Below are 16,208 nucleotides of genomic sequence, written 5' to 3' on the forward strand. Positions count from 1 at the left end.
TCTCTGCTCTGCAGTGGAGAGTTTCTCAGTTGTGTTCTCTGCAGTGAAGCACTTCAGGGCACTTAAAACATAATAAGGTGTGTCTCCTAAGTCACTGTTTTTTAGAAGTGGTTACTGCTTTACATTGCTGCAATTTCAGTCTGAGCCGCACACAGATGGACACACGAAGAGCATCGAATATAAATCGTCAGGATCGAGGCTGGAGAATTATTTTCCAGGGACGTATTTAAATCTCATCTTTCCTATTTTGTCTCCCGACAGGCTGTTATAATGGGTTAGTTTATGTTCTGAAAAGTAATAGTGGAGAAACACACTGGACGTTTCCGACGGAGGATGCTGTCAAGAGCTCGGCAGCCGTGGATCCAACCACAGGGCTCCTCTACGTCGGCTCTCACGACCAGCGCGCATATGCTCTGGATATTTATGTGAGAATCCACCCCATCGGTTTCCTCTAAGCTTAGAAGAATGTGAAACTGTCAGGTGCTCTTGACTAAGGGAGCAGGTATTAACTCTTCCCTAAATTTAGCACTTTGGGAAGAATGAGTTAATTAATTAACAGTCTTAATATCTGAAGACATTTTTAACTTCCTTACCAGATTTTCACAAATGAATTTGCTACTCAGAGTTTTTAAATATAAAGAAATTAGAATTACTATCTTGACAATAAAAGGATCACAAAGGAAAATATCAGTAAGACCTGATAAGTTGGGGAAACAATGTGAAGCAAGTGCTATGGTTAAAAATCATTGATAAGAGGGGCGCCTGGGTGGCTCAGTGGGTTAAGCCTCTGCCTTCGGCTCAGGTCATGATCCCAGGGTACTGGGATCGAGCCCCACATCAGGCTCTCTGCTCACCAGGGAGCCTGCTTCCCCGCCTCTCTCTCTGCCTGCTGCTCTGCCTACTTGTGATCTCTGTCACTCAAATAAATAAATCTTTAAAAAAAAAAATCATTGATAAGAATAAACAGAAATAAAGAACAAAGGCAATTTATAAAGACCCATATAGAAAAATGAAGGCTCTAAACATAAAAGACCCCAAAGAAGAAATGCCTTGTAAGTATATTTAAGTGTTTCATACCTTTAATAATCAAAAGAATGAAAATTTTAAACTACATGATGAAGAAACAATATTAGATCGGAACGGTATGGTAAATGCTGGTGGGAGTTGGGGGAGGTCGTAACTAGTGAAGCCTCTGAGGAAAACAGTTTGGCCACAGGTAACTTTCATATCCTTTGATGCAGCAAAATTCTTCTATCCTGGCAAACCAGTCAGAAACATGGACATACGTGTACACCAAGATGTGTATTTCTAAGTTGTTCATAGTACCAGGAAATCAGTTCCAGACAACGTTCAGTGATAAGATAAATTATTTCATGTTCAGATGGGATGTTATGCATTAAAGTAGTGTCTAAATAGTTTTACCAAGTAAGTGAGCTAAATGACATACGAGGTGGGGGCGCCTGCGTGGCTGTCAGTTAAGCGCCTGCCTTCAGCTCAGGTCCAGGTCCCGGGATCGAGCAGCACATTGGGCTCCCTGCCCAGTGGGGAGCCTGCTCCTCCTCCCTGCTTGTTCTCTCTCTTCTCTCAAATAAATAAGATCTTTTAAAAACAAAGTAGATATATATTCAGTATATACTCAGAATGATCTCTGTATTAAACTGTGCATGTCCCAAAAATATCAAAAGGAAAAAATGCTAAACTACTAACATAGTTATCTCTGGGTGGTCCTTGTCTGTATGCTGACTGGAATCTATACGAGGAGCCTGTATTCCTTTTATACTAAGAATAAAAAGTTACTTAACTAAATAGACATAATATCGTGAGGATTAGGGCATGTAGATCTGTTAACCACCAACACAAGCCAATTAATTTGCTTTCTTATTTGCAGGAAAAGAAGTGTGTTTGGAAGTTACATTGTGGAGGAACTGTCTTGTCTTCCCCTTGTTTGAGCCTGCTTCCACATCACTTATACGTGGCTACACTGGGAGGACTTTTACTGGCTATAAATCCTGTAGGCATAAAATATGTATTGACGTTATTACCTATTTTTAAGTGCTTTATTTTTGCAATTCGAAGTAGTTTTTAATTAGATATAGTCGAGTTCTTATTGAATCAGAGCTCATTAAATATAACATGAAGTCTAGAAGGATGAGAAAATAGAAGTTCTATGTGTCTTTTATCTCTTTTTTAAATTGACAGAAGTTTCCCGGTCATACTAGAACTTAGAATGGTTTGAGGATAGATCTTATGTACTAATTATTTCCTGGTTTTATTGTAAGTTGTTATCACAGCTCTCATAAAGAGCACTAATTTCATAGCTGTGTGTACGTGTACTAGCTTCATTTAGGATGTCAGCATGCCATTATAGCTTACTCCGATGTTTATAGCTTTGCCTCTGGGAGATTTATGAGTTTGTTTTGTAAAGGGTAATTGATTAGTAGATTAGTAGGATGACTTAAACGCTGTCAATCACTTTTTGCCCATGACAGGCCACTGGGAAGAGAGTTTGGCAATATTCCTGTGGAAAACCACTCTTTTCTTCTCCACGGTGTGGCCTGCAGTATGTTTGTATTGGCTGCGTGGATGGGAGTTTACTCTGCTTTACTCACTGTGGAGAACAGGTGAAAAATTTCTGGTCTTATTTTATGTATCTTTTTCCAAGTCATCGTAGTTAAATTTTATAAACATCGTTCAACTCCCTGTGTTGAAAACAAGTTTGATTTTAATTGTCAGGCCACGGGTTTCTTGATTTTGGAGTGAGGGGATGGTAGATTGTCTTACTTTTTGAAGGCGGGGATAGCATATTGAAGATTCTACTCAAGCACGGTTCTGCTGCTGTGCCATGCCCGCCTCTAATTTTAAAAACTTTACCAGCTTTTAGCCAATTTTATTATAACTTCTGTTGAGGTTTTGAATATCTAAAGAAGCCCCTGCCTTTTCTGTGAATACCGAAATAGGTTGCGTAACCCAGATTGCACCGAGTGGACGTCCCGTCTTCAACATCATGACTGGCAGGGAGGCTGCTTCTGGGCGACATGAGCTCTTTTGTTGGGAGCATCATCTCCGCTTCTTTATCCACAGGTCACTGTCACTGAGGGCATACCTGGTGCTGGATGTGTGCTCTGGAGGCTTGGTGGTGGCCTCGAGCACACAAGTTCCAGCCCGAGTTAGCCTGGTCCTGGCCAGCATGGATTCTGCTGCTTTTCCTTCTACTCTCAGCTCTCATAGCCTGGCAGTTCCTCCTGCCGTGTGACAGTTACTTTGTGATGAAATCTTTTATTAGGTTCACTTAGTATTTTAATTTACAAAGTTGTTTGAATATGCTATTATTCCTTTTTTTTTTTTTGGATGACCCGTAGAAAGACGAGAGTGATTTTGTCTAAGTGAGGGACAGAATTAGGATTACAAATCCGATTGCGCGAAGAGGCCCACTGCGTTCATTTCGTTCTTACTGTGCCGCTGTTACTGTGCATTTGCAAACACGACCTTAGACTTAGGCCTAAGAGGTTACTGCCTGTGTTCTCCTCTAGGATTTTGTTGGATTCCTGGCTCACACTGAGGTCTTTCATCCATTTTGAGTTTATCTTTATGTATGGTTTAAGAGAATGGTCAAGTTTCATTCTTCTGTACATAACTGTCCAATTTTCCCAGCACAATTTATTGAAGAGAGTGTCTTTTTTCCACTCTGTATTTTTTCCTGCTTTGTCGAAGATTAGTCGGCTGTAGAGTTGAGGGTCCATATCTGGGCTCTCTACACTGTTCCACTGGTCTGTGTGTCTGCTTTTGTGTCAGGACCACGCTGTCTTGGTGATCAAAGCTTTGTAGTAAAGCTTGAAATCAGGCAACGCGATGCCCCTAGTTTTGTTTTCCTTTTTCAACATTTCCTTAGTGATTCGGGGTCTTTTACTTAATCTGTGGTTTGTTTGTTTTTTTAATCACTTTTGGTGAACCTGATTCTTAGTCCATTCCACATCCTTTGAAGCATTTTTACTCCGAGGGCTCGTTCTGACTTCGTTAAGAGGAACAGTGAAGCGCAGCTCCACTCGGCCCTGAAAACTGAAACCGCCGTAAGAAGCGCGGCGGCCCGCTCTGCGCCGCTGACGTAGCATCCGTAAACACGGGGCGTTAACAGCCGCTACAGATAGAGAAATATTTTTATCTCCCTTGACTTTTTTCCCCTTAACTGTGTCTGATGAATTTCTCCAGTTTACAAAAATAAAAGACTTTATTATTTTCTAAGAAAAAAAAAATAAACAATCAAGCTTCACTCTATAGGAGAATTGAAATTAGATGAATGAATGATTTTTGCCTTTTTCACCCTTCAGGTCTGGCAGTTCTCCACCGGGGAGCCCATCTTTTCGTCCCCATGTACCTCAGCATCAGAGCAAGAAATATTTTTTGGTTCCCACGATTGCTTTATCTACTGTTGTAATATGAAAGGTCATCTCCAGTGGAAATTTGAAACAACTTCACGAGTGTATGCAACACCGTTTGCTTTCCATCGCCAAGAAGGCAGCAGTGAAATGTTGCTGGCAGCAGCATCTACTGATGGGAAGCTGTGGATCTTGGACTCTAAGAGTGGACAACTGCAAAGCGTGTATGAACTTCCGGGGGAAGTTTTCTCTTCTCCTGTGGTCTGGGAATCAATGCTTATTATTGGATGTAGAAATAATTATGTTTATTGTCTGGATTTGTTGGGTGGCTATCAAATATAATCAGACTCCGTTCTTACTGGATTATCTGAGCTGTCTGAAAATATTATAAAGCATTTGGATAGTCTTATTTTTTACTAAAGATTATATTTTGCCTAAGAAACTTGCCTATTATACTTTATTGGAGAAGGATTATACTTTACTTCAGTAGGAACAAGTGCTTTTATTTTTTATTTTTATTTTTATTTTTATTATTTTTTAAAGATTTTATTTATTCATTTGAGAGACAGACAGTGAGAAAGAGCATGAGCAAGGAGAAGGTCAGAGGGAGAAGCAGACTCCCCATGGAGCTGGGAGCCTGATGTGGGACTCGATCCCAGGACTCCGGGATCATGACCTGAGCTGAAGGCAGTCGTCCAACCAACTGCGCCACCCAGGCATCCCAGGAACAAGTGCTTTTAAAAGGAATTATAGGACAGAACCATCTATTTATTACTTTCTTTTAATTAGGCTACAGATATTCAACTTTGGGTTTTTTTCTTTTTTTTTAAATAGAAGACTTCTGTGAAAAACAAGATCAGAATGTACCCAGTGGGTTAAAAACTTAGTCCACGATGTGATGTTCCACTTAACCTATTTACAGTGAGATTCGTAACAAAGGTTTTCAAAGGTGAGGCTTTTTGTCAAATTAGGTTCCTTATTTATTAGTATTTTTAAATGAACAGAATATCAGTATTATATCTATATATCTGTGTCTTCCTATAGTAGAGTTTTACGTTGATTTACCCTCTTTTTTCCAATTTTTGACACACAAACCTTAATATTTTTGTACTCTGTTTATCAGTTTATTGATTTTGTGGCCGTAGGTCTTTTTTTTGTTGTTCACTGGCTTGGCGAAAGGGCACACAACAAACACTAGGAAGGGAAATACCCTATATCCTTTCAATTATCCTGATTTCTCATAATTTGTATGGTTTGGGGCTGGAGCTGCTTCTCCAGTCCCATAGCACTTCGCTCACAGCCACATCTGCTGGCAGGAAGATGCCCCGTGGACCATCCCTCCTCCTCCTGGGAGCTGTGCCCTTTCTGCTTCCTCCTCCTCTTGCACCTGGGCTGAGTCCATGTTCTGCTTTAGCCAGTAGAATGCACCGTGGAGGTGACGTTATTGTCACTTTTGAGCCTCAGCTTTAAGAAGGCCTGGCAGCTTCTGCTTTCACGGAACTCCTGAGCTGCCACATAGAAAGTCTGGTGGCCAAATGGAGAGGCTGCGTGGGGAGGGAGAGGCCCTAACACCATGCTCTACAACCCGAGAAAGCCAGATCACGGGGACAGGGGACGTCCCAGGCACCGGGCTCCGGCATTCCAGCCAGCCCCAGCTGGTCAGGCTATCCTAGTGCCAGACGTTTAATTCCTCACCCACAGGATCCCGAGAAATAATAAAATGGCAGTTTTAAGCCACTAAGTTTTAGGGTAGTATGTTAGGGTAGTAAGTTTTGGGTGGTAGTAGCGAAGATCACTAGAACAAAATGTATGTGGTATTCTTTTTCACATCACTTAAATTACTCAAAAGATGGACAGATGTCTCAGTTTTCTTTGGAATTTCATGATCTAGTTCAGGTAATAAATCAGCATTTTTTTTTTTTTTTTTTTTTTTGCTACGATACTGAGAATTTCGCCACTCGTGGTAGAAGTCACTGCTATCTAGGGCCTATCGCCTCCCAGACACTTGCTCCCAAGCACTTAACGTAACAGAAATGGGGGCGCTTGGGTGGCTCAGTGGGTTGAAGCCTCTGCCTTCGGCTCAGGTCATGATCCCAGGGTCCTGGGATCGAGCTCCGCATCAGGCTCTCTGCTCAGCGGGGAGCCTGCTTCCTCCTCTCTCTGCCTCTTTGCCTACTTGTAATCTCTGTCTGTCAAATAAATAAATAAAATTTAAACAAAACAAAACAAAAAAACATAACAGAAATGTTTCCTATTGTTTAGCTTCCCTTCATCTCCATAGTCAACTGTGGTATCAGTTTCATTTGTCCATTTGTTCTTCAGTAAAGACACAAATATCAAACATGCCAGAATTCTTAGCTGCAAGCTACAGAAGTCAACTTGGGCTATTTTAAGCAGAAAATAACCTGGTTTTTTTTAAGATTTTAATTTAATTTATTTGAGAGGAGAGAGAGAGATCACAAGTAGGCAGAGAGGCAGGCGGGGCGGCGGGAAGGGAAGCAGGCTTCCTGCTGAGCAGAGAGCCCAATGTGGGGCTCGATCCCAGGACCCTGAGATCATGACCTAAACCGAAGGCAGAGGCTTAACCCACTGAGCCACCCAGGTGCCCCACTTTTTTTTTTTTAATAGTTTATTTATTTGAGAGTGTGTGCACGAGAGGGAAAAGCAGACTCCCCACCGAGCAGGAAGACTGGTGCAGGGCTCGATCCCAGGACCCTGGGATCATGACCTGAGCCGAAGGCAGAGGCTTAAATGACTGAGCCACTCAGGCGCCCCTAAGCAGAAAAGAATTATTAAAAAGAATATTGGATAGCTTAGAGAGTTGGGACAAGGACTAGAAGTCTATAGCCAGGAACAGTGAATTCCTGAAATCACCATGACTTTGGCCTGGGGAAGACACAAGCTGCTGTCCTTGAACCTCAGATGCTCAACCCACTAACGCAGACCCCGACCTGCCACGGCTGGCCTGCCGCCCACATGCACATTCCAGTTACCAGGGCTAAAAGGGTGCTTTGCTAAGCCATGTGGCAAAGCCTGAGGCAAAAAGAAAAATCAGAATACTGACCCCAGTCTTCATTTAATATAGCAATAAAACCCCCTGTCTTTATTGAAAATTTTGATATTTGTTCACAATGGAATTTGTACTAATTTTTAAGTATTCTCTAAGCCCAACAGGGGCTTGAACTCCCAAGACTGAGTCCCATGCTCTACCAACTGAGCTAGCAAGTGCGCCAAGTACTAATTCTTATTTAAAAACAAATATTGTAATAGAGTAGGGTTTATCTTAATCAGCTTTGTGGCCCCCAAGGTGGAAAGCTCGCTCACCTCCCTCAACCATGCCCCGGTGTGTAGGCCTGTGAGTCAGCAGGTCTGGCCTGGGGCCGGAAGCCGCCTTTCCACCGGCTTCCAGCTTCCGCCACCGCGGCCACCGCGGCAGTTCTGCAGCCCACGCACGGAGAAGGAGGCTGCGGGGTAGTATTTTCTCTGACATGCAGAGCATTCAATTCCAATTTAGGACTGAAAGAAACATTTTATTTGCCCCTATTCATTACTTTTCTCTGGGTCACCTAGTAAAAAATACAAGGTAGCACATAAAATGCCTTGACATGTTTCTTTCTCAACAAAAGTTACGTAAACGTGAGCTTACTTGTAGATGGTCCCTGAAATGAGCAAAAACTTCACCTTGGAAAGGAAATTCCATCAGTGCTGAAGATCTTGTAGGTGTTTTTTATTGAAAGATCATTTTCCTTCAATAATAGACATTTTACATTAAAACTTTATACAACCAAAAATCTCAAAATAATATTCAAATCACACTAAGATATTTTTCATTGTTGTCTCTAATTTTATTATTGGTAAAAATATTGCAAGACACGTGTAACTAATGTTTCTGCTTTAAAATAAGTAAACTAAATGTGACAAGAAGAGACAATGAATACATACTATAATTTGCTGATAACTGGCTAAAATGATAATTTAATAGTAATGTGTAAGAAACAATTGCACTTGAAAAATTAAAAAAGTAAACAAAAAACTCTATAGTTATTTATATATATATATGTTTATGAGCAGAGGTTAATCTGTTACCTTTGCCAAGAGAAGTACGTTTAAGTTAAAAAAAAAAACATATTTAACATAGCAATCATTCATTTAAAAAAAAAAAAGTTTTTTCTTTTTACAGAATTTCCCCCATAGTTCGTTGATCAGAAAAGACTGCAATACAACTAAAGCAAAATAACACTTCATTGGTATTTAGTGCAAATTTGGAGCCATTTTACATGAAATATTAAACATGGACCCTTTAGAAGTTGCTGGAAGTAAGTGCTGTGACTACCATCCTCAGTGTACCCTTTTACTTTTGAAGACTTGAAGAGAAACTGTGTAACTGAGGTATTTTCTCCTACTTTGTGTGTGCTCGGTGCCATGTGCGCCAGCAGCGGTGGCTCACCTAGGACCCTTCGCCAGTGACCCGACTGCTTCCCCGTCCTCCGCCCTCACTGCGGTGTCCCCCGGAGCTGGCGGGATGAGAGGAAAAGTTCAGAAGGATTCTCGCTGCCCTGCAGACCAGGGCTCTAGTGGAAAGACTCCCATTAGAAAGTGTGTTCTGTCTATAGTGACACCACTGAGAACGAACAAATGCCGCCACGTCTGATTTAGAAATGAATATCGGTGTGGAAAACATGCAGCGGGCTATTAATTGCTTCCCACAGAAATAAAAGAAAATTAGTTACACTGATTCTTAACAGATGGAAGGTCTGGTCTATAGAACATTAAAGCCAACTTGCAAGGGTACAACTGTCCGCTTGACCACACCTGCCCGCTGCTAACCATGGGGCTGAGCCATCGCTTCCAGAAAGAAAATGCCTTCTACACGGGGAGTGACAGCAACGATACGTTGCCAGTCAAATGAGCTCTGCGTAGAGGCAAATAACGATGGATGATGGTAAGATGTGTTTTTGCAAGAGAGGAAAAAGGAATGCAGCTCCCCATGCACTGGGCGAGAGAGGTGTACTTCTACTGTGGGGCTCGGTTCCGGCCGAGGAGAATGTGCCACCCCCATGCGCTGTCACGTCCGTGTTGGCAACGTGTGGCTTTGCTGGTGGGTCTGTGCCTCATGCTTTTGAACTGCCACGTCCCTTCTCTGGACCACGTGTACGGATAGCAGCAAGGCCACTGAAGACTCGGAGATGGTTTTTAAAGGTACCAAGGTGAATGCTCAAAATTATAAATGCCGTTGAGCAGCTGACTAAATATGAATCACTCAACTATGGTGAAGAAACTTCCACAGAAGTCCTCAGTACAAAGGCTCCAAGTCTTGGCTTCCTGTTAAATTCTCCCTAAAGACCTAAGGGATATTCAGAGACATTCTACGTCAGTAGCTTCTCCTATCTTATAGTAGAAGTCTGGCTTGGGGGATTGTTTTTTTATTTTTCCTCTCACTTATTTGGGTAAAATGAGCCTCCCCTTCAGAGTTTTAAAAGCTCGATTACCCTGGAAGCAGTGTATCCCTCGGTACTCCTTTGGGATGTGTCAGAATTCGTCTGCTAGACCTTCCCGGCCCGGACTCACAGGCTCTAACTCGGAAGGCAGGAGACGGAGCCGGACGCCTTAACCCCCGCACTGGGGGAGATTCTCAGAGCTGGGAAGACAATCTGTCGTTTCCTTTCTTCATGATCCTAAATAAAAATGTTCCCTCGGAGCCACATGGGCCAAATGTTTAACACGTCTTTACGGAGAGCACTGGTATGACAGGACCTATGGGACATCAGTGCGGCGGAAGGGTGAGGAGATGCGCTGTGTCAGGTGCAGATGAGGGGACGTCAGAAAAGCAGACACGGGCAGAGACGGCAGCCAGGCTGTTAGGATTCCCAGTTACTCAGTGCGCTCGGGAGAACCGGCATCTTGTTTCTGTCTGTATGGCCCTTTCTCTCACCATGATTGTAGAAAAGGAAAGAAACCACCAAACATATGGTAGGGTAAATGTTCCAGATTAAATAAGTTGGAGAACTGAAAAATCATTTAAAAGATTGGCAAAAGTCCTGTTCTAAATGGTGTGTGCATGTGTATGTGTAGAAGGGGCCTAGTAGGCTCTTGTGAAAAATTCTTAGTTTGGAGATTCTGCTTCTCGTGGTCCCTCGGGTGGAAGTTTCTCTTGAGAACAAGGAGGAGCCCCAGGCACCAGGACCTAGGATTGTGCAAATACACTTGACAAGGAATGCCGCCGATTCAGTTTCTGCACATGATTTTAGAGCCTATAACACATGCTGCTTTTCCCTAGTGTGGTGTCTTCACCTCATATAAAAAATAAATAACAAGGGCAAGAGAGGAGCCAAGAGCTGGCAGAAGTGGATGAAAGTCGCCCTACTTAATGATCTGCGGACAGTCGCTCCAGGCCTTGGCTTTCCTTTTGGCCAAAGCCAGCCAGGCTGGTTCTGTTGACACCGGGGCAGCATCCGGGGTTGAGAACCTCTTGGTGACTTCTTTCACCAGCGGCGCGGGGGGCGCTGAATCCGAGATCTCCACTGGGTTGCGTTTTGAAGGGAAAGGATAAGCGTAAGTCAGAGCCTCGTTCTGAGGAGTTAGAAGTACAAGATTCAGAAAGGAAACCCCGTGAGACGCTGGGCATCTTTAGTGAGAAGGATTAGGGAAAGCAAGCGATGTGATCACAACTACTGCTTACAGAACTAGAGTGCAGCTGCATTTAATCTCAGAGTTTCTGGAAGCCTAATTTTTATGCACAGAAGCTATGCCTCCATGATAGAAAATAAAAGGTAAGTGCGAGGATTCTAGTTATCCAGCTGGACAGTTCCATGAAGACAGACATCCAACCAGTAGCCTGAATTTATCTAACTGGTGAGGTCAAAAGCTACCTTCTCCCCCGAGCAGGCCTGGGCTGCCCCCCGTCCCCCGCCCCCGCCCACCCACCCGAGGCCCCTACTCCTGCCAGCTCTGACCACTTCCAGGCTTGTCTCCCAGTTCTTTCTTCACCTGACCTTAAAGGCTTCTTAAGGTGAGGGATCCGGGCTTATCTCGGAGTCCTATTTAGTGCCCGTGGCAATGGCCTACCCACGGAAAGAAGTCGGGAAATACTGATACAAAAGACAAATAGGTCGGAACAAATGTTTGCTTCATTGAGCGGAGCCACTCTGAACTGCATTAAGTCTCTGGCACTTCCACAGAAGTCACACAGAGAAAGGTGTGATCCCTGACTTTGGAATTTTATTTTGAAAGAGTGATCCCTGTGATAACCCATATGGTTAGAACCCTCAGGTCCTGGGTGTAAGATCAAATGAAATTACGTCCGTGAAGTTTCTGAGAAATTACACAGTGCTCCAAAGTGCTCTTCTAATATAGTTGTTTTTTTCTCCTCACCAAAACAGTATATAGAGCTTCAAGGGCAGGACCTCTTTATATCTCCAAACCTGAGCTAGCAGGTGACAGAGGCATAAAACAGTCTGGGTCTCTGGGTGCTTGCCCAGAAGGGAAAACAGGTGCTCTGCTAACCGCTGGGAGAAAGCTCGCGCCAACTCCTCTCCATCCTTCAAGTGATTTGTAACAAGGAAATAGTTTGAAATGTTACAGGATCGCTTTAACAGAATAAAGAATTTTTTTTTAAATGTCTTTATATGTCCTGAATATATTAACAGCAGTGTTTCATAAACAACTCAGCTGGAAAACCTTGCCCTCTAAAGTCATGCTGGCCAGAAACGTGCTTTTTGAAATCCCCTCAGTGAGTGGAGACCATCCAGCTTTTGCCTGGAAACAAGACCCGGGTCCACTTTTCAGCCCAGGTTGGAAATCAGCCCCTTTATAGACAACTCTTGCTTTGTCCTGAACCTGTCAAAACCCCACTCCACTGAATCGTACCTAAATTTCACCCTTTCCCCCCAATCCTGTTATAACCTTGCCTCTTCCTTCCTTGAGACGATCTTAGGGGCTCCAGTCTCCCTGGCAGGAGCAGGTTAGTGCAGCTCACGCTGCGGGGACTAGAGGCCGCGGGGGCGCGGCGAGGGCCCGGTCACATTCAGGAACTCGGGGGACCAGCGGATACCACACTGGGAGCCGGAAACTGGGTGCAGCGGGAGGGTTTACCCCGTGAAAACTGTCAAACGCTACAAATCTGAGACCTCCCCACTGCCCCAAGGGTGAGGGAACCGTGCACCAGCAGACGCCCGTGGTGGAGGCTCCGGTGGGATTTAGCAGACGCTCCTCCGAGAGGCCGGGGTGGGTGGGGGAGGCAGCCTGCGCCCTGCGGGGCCTCGCGGGCTGCGCTCCCGCTCGCTCTCACCGACACAGGGCAGCTCGGAGACAAGCCTGTCACCACGCGACACAGGCAGGGACCTGCTCTCCCTACCTGTCACAGATGTAGGCAGCGTGTTGGCCTTTTTCAGCTGCTCCCTGCGCTCAAGCCTGGACGCGGCCGTCTCGGGCTGCTTCTCCTCGGGCGGGGCGCGGGCCTTGTGCGGGGACCCGGCCCTGCCGCCACTGCCGCCTCCGGGCTGCAGGCCGCCGCCGACCTGGGGGAGAGTCGGGCACGTGGGTTGTCAACCTGGGGACACGGGAAGTCTGACCGTGCAAGGCCATGGGGGGCCCTCCGGCCGCTGGCCCGCAACCTCTGCCCGTCGCGGGGCCGCTGCACCGCACCTGGGAGCAGCGCGGGGCCGAGTCGCCAACCGCGGAGCAGCGCGGCTCCAACGGAAGCCACTTTGCAGAGGCCCAGCGAGCAGCCCGGCAATTCAGGGCCGCAGACAAGACTCCGAGCTTCCTCCCAAGTCCCTGCTCAAGCGCGATCCCGCTCCTAGTTCTCGTGTGACCGCGGGCCTGGGTCCCTGCTCGTCCCGGGTCCTCCCGAGTCCAGGTAAGGGAAGAACATGAGGAAACCACAGCAAACCCGGAGCGCGCCGCCCCGGTTGAGCGGGGCTCGGCTTCTGCTCTGGCCCAGGCGCTCTCCACCGCTCAGCCGGGTTGCTTCTGCTCTGGCTGTTGGCTTTCCCGTAGGCCTGGCAACCTGAAAGAGAGCCGAACTCCGGCAGGGCAAAGTGCAAGCTGCGGACGGACACTCACATTCTCTCTGGAGAGCTTTTCTGCCTGCTTGGCCTCCCTGGCCTGCTTCTTCTCCTCCCGCGTCGCCTGCTGCTCGCGAAAGCCCTTCTGCTTCTGCAGCGCCAGCGTTATCCACAGCGGCTGCGCGGTGTCCGCCTTCTCCGCGACTTTGGAGCCGTCCAAAGAGTGCCTGCTCTGAAGAACCGGCTTTTCTGCGGAAAAAGAGACTGAGATATTGTGATTTATCTTTTAAAGATTTATTCATTTGCGAGAGAGAGAGCGAGAGAGCACGAGCAAGGCGAGGGACAGAAGCTGACTCCCTGCTGAGCAAGGAGCCCGATGTGGGGCTTGACTCCAGGACCCTGGGATCATGACCTGAGCTGAAGGCAGAGGCTTCACTGACCCAGCCGCCCAGGTGCCCCAATATTGTGATTTAGAATATGTACTTGGGGGCACCTGGCTGGCTCAGTTGGTACAGGATGTGGCTCTTGATCTCTGAACCATGAGTTCGAGCCCCACACTGGGTGCAGAGATTAAACTTTAAAAACATTTTCTTAAAAAGAAATGTGTATTTGGCCTTTGTGCCCATTTCTAGAGCTCAGAGCTCCTAAAACCCTTGAAATTTCCTAAGCAATGAGAGCATAAGTTGTCTCTAACTCTATTAAAGAGATGACTCTGGGACCCAACACTAAGGATGGGGCTGGTTGCCAGAAGAGCCAACCACGTGACTGGAGAGGCTGGATCCTTTCTTCCCACCCCCACCCCCCCAACCTGCGGGAGTGGAGACGGACTAGAGACAGTTCAGTGGCCAACAGCTGAGGACTTAATCAGTCACGCCCATGTAATGAAGCCTCCATAAAATTCCAAAAGGAGGGGTTTCAGGGAGTTTCTGCTTGGTGAACGCGAAGAGATCTGAAGGGAGCGGTGTACTCTCGGAGCAGAGACCTCCATACCGTTCCCCATAGCTTGCCCTTCGGTATCATTTTATCTGGCTGTTCCTGAATTATAGCCTTTTGTAATAAAATGGTCATCTAGAAAGTAAAACGTTTCTCTGAGTTTGTGAGCTACTTGAGAAAATTAACTGAACCCAAGGAGGGGGTCATGAGAATCTCTGATTTCAAAGTGGACCGGAAGCACAGGTGATGGCCTGGCCTTGGAAATGGCATCTAGAGTGGGGACAGGCCTGTGGGACTGAACCCTTAACCGGTGGGGCCTGATGCTATCTCTAGGTAGACAGTGTCGGACCTGAGCTGAAACGTGTCCGAGGATCATCTGGTGATTTGGAGACCTGCCCTCCCAGCACACCGAGCCTCCAGCCCGGCCCTGCCACCCACAGAACTGTGATCAGATCGGGGAAAGGCGGAAAGCAGGTTCACGGTGAGACTGCTCACTCGGGATCCCGCACCCTCTACAGCTCATGACATGAAATACTCAATGGCCTTTCCTTTAATGAACTCTGTACGGATGCCTCAGAGACTTCTCTGCATGGGGAGGTAACACCTTTGAGCGACAGAAACACAAAAGCATTTTCCTTCCCTCAAAATGGAAGTAAAAATAAGATCTCCAGTGTCAGAAAATCTCAGGCCTACAGGGGACCCAGGCTGATATTTGATTTATTGTTCTTATTTATTGCTTTTCAACCCCTCTCCAAACATTCTAGGTGAAACCCCAAAGGATGGGAGAGATACAAGGAGGCTGTTCTACCTGATGCGGCTGCTGGAGGAAACTGATTTTGGTCCAGTGCTTTCCGCTGACAGACGGGAATATAAGCGTCCACAGCAAGCCAGGGTCATGCTCGAGGTCACTCCGCCCAGGCTGGAGTTTGAACTTAGGACTTCTGATTTCCAGTCTGTGCTTTTCTTGTGGCTGAGGGCCTCCCCCGTGTGACCCGGACAAACGCTCTCCGCAGGAGACGGGCAGCAGAGGTTGAGTAATTAGGCTCTTAAACTGAGCAGCCCTGGGTCTGACCGCAGGTCAAACTAAAGTTACTTGAACCTCCCTAAGGTCTTCTAATCCCTAAGCAGCCATGCTAATGGCGCATACCTCCTCAGGCTGGCCAGAAGATGAAGAGATCGTGGGCGTCCGGACATTCAGAACAGGGCTTGGCATAGAGTAACCGCTTCACAGGTGACCTGTTCAGTTTTTGAGAAACATCCCCTTCTTTTCCCTCAAGTAAAAATTATGCCTTTTTAGAGATAATCACTATCTCAAAGGAAAAGGGCCCACCATAGTCCTGCTCTTCTGAAATCTACTACGAGTTCACAGTTTGATGATCTAGAACCTTACCAAACAGGGCTCTCAGGCAACTCGACTTTATATAGAGAAGAACCAAAGAAAATCAAATTAGGAATTCAAGCAAAAAAAGGGGCAGATTATGCTTTTCTACACCTTTTAGATCTATAACACTATACAAAGAGAATTCCTATTACAGTGAATCTTGGTGGTTACACTATCCCTAATCATCAAATAAAGATTCAGGTATGATCTAACATAGTGAAGAAAACTGGCATACTTTGGAAGTATTTAAAAAACAAAAATCCCTGAAAGGTATTTTTTATTAATCTTTAGTTAACCAAAAAAATTAAATACAGTTGACCTTTGAACAACAGGGGTTTGACCTGTTCAAGTCTACTTCTATGTGGATTTTTAAAATAAATACAGCATAGTACTGTAAATATATTATCTTTCTTATGTTTTTCTTAATAACATTTTCTTTTCTCCAGCTTACTTTATTATATAAATACAGTAATGTACAAAATACGAGTTAATCAACTGATTACATTATTAGTAAAG

At 45.5% G+C, this 16,208-nt stretch overlaps 2 protein-coding genes across 9 annotated transcripts in view; one reads left to right on the forward strand and one right to left on the reverse strand.

Moving 5' to 3' along the window:
* AASDH (aminoadipate-semialdehyde dehydrogenase) overlaps window positions 1-11,989 on the forward strand; it is a 43,854-nt gene extending 31,865 nt beyond the window's left edge. For 4 of the 5 annotated variants that reach the window (XM_082728644.1, XM_082728646.1, XM_082728643.1 and 1 more), the window contains 6 exons: window positions 262-425; window positions 1,889-2,011; window positions 2,490-2,621; window positions 4,326-4,597; window positions 5,208-5,322; window positions 8,554-11,989. In XM_082728644.1, coding sequence (XP_082584770.1) covers window positions 262-425; window positions 1,889-2,011; window positions 2,490-2,621; window positions 4,326-4,597; window positions 5,208-5,220 — 704 coding nt within the window. In that variant the 3' untranslated portion in view covers window positions 5,221-5,322; window positions 8,554-11,989. Of the gene's footprint in view, window positions 1-261; window positions 503-1,888; window positions 2,012-2,489; window positions 2,622-4,325; window positions 4,816-5,207; window positions 5,323-8,553 lie in introns of those variants that run through there. The other variant, XM_082728647.1, reaches the window with a different exon arrangement.
* Window positions 8,080-16,208, reverse strand: part of CRACD (capping protein inhibiting regulator of actin dynamics) — a 272,503-nt gene continuing 264,374 nt past the window's right edge. For all 4 annotated transcript variants that reach the window (XM_082728635.1, XM_082728636.1, XM_082728634.1 and 1 more), the window contains 3 exons: window positions 13,437-13,627; window positions 12,727-12,889; window positions 8,080-10,894 (listed from right to left, as the gene is read on the reverse strand). In XM_082728635.1, coding sequence (XP_082584761.1) covers window positions 10,734-10,894; window positions 12,727-12,889; window positions 13,437-13,627 — 515 coding nt within the window. In that variant the 3' untranslated portion in view covers window positions 8,080-10,733. The remainder of the gene's footprint in view (window positions 10,895-12,726; window positions 12,890-13,436; window positions 13,628-16,208) is intronic.

The sequence above is a fragment of the Mustela nivalis genome, assembly GCF_964662115.1.
Source record: "Mustela nivalis genome assembly, chromosome: 4".
Lineage (NCBI taxonomy): Eukaryota > Metazoa > Chordata > Mammalia > Carnivora > Mustelidae > Mustela > Mustela nivalis.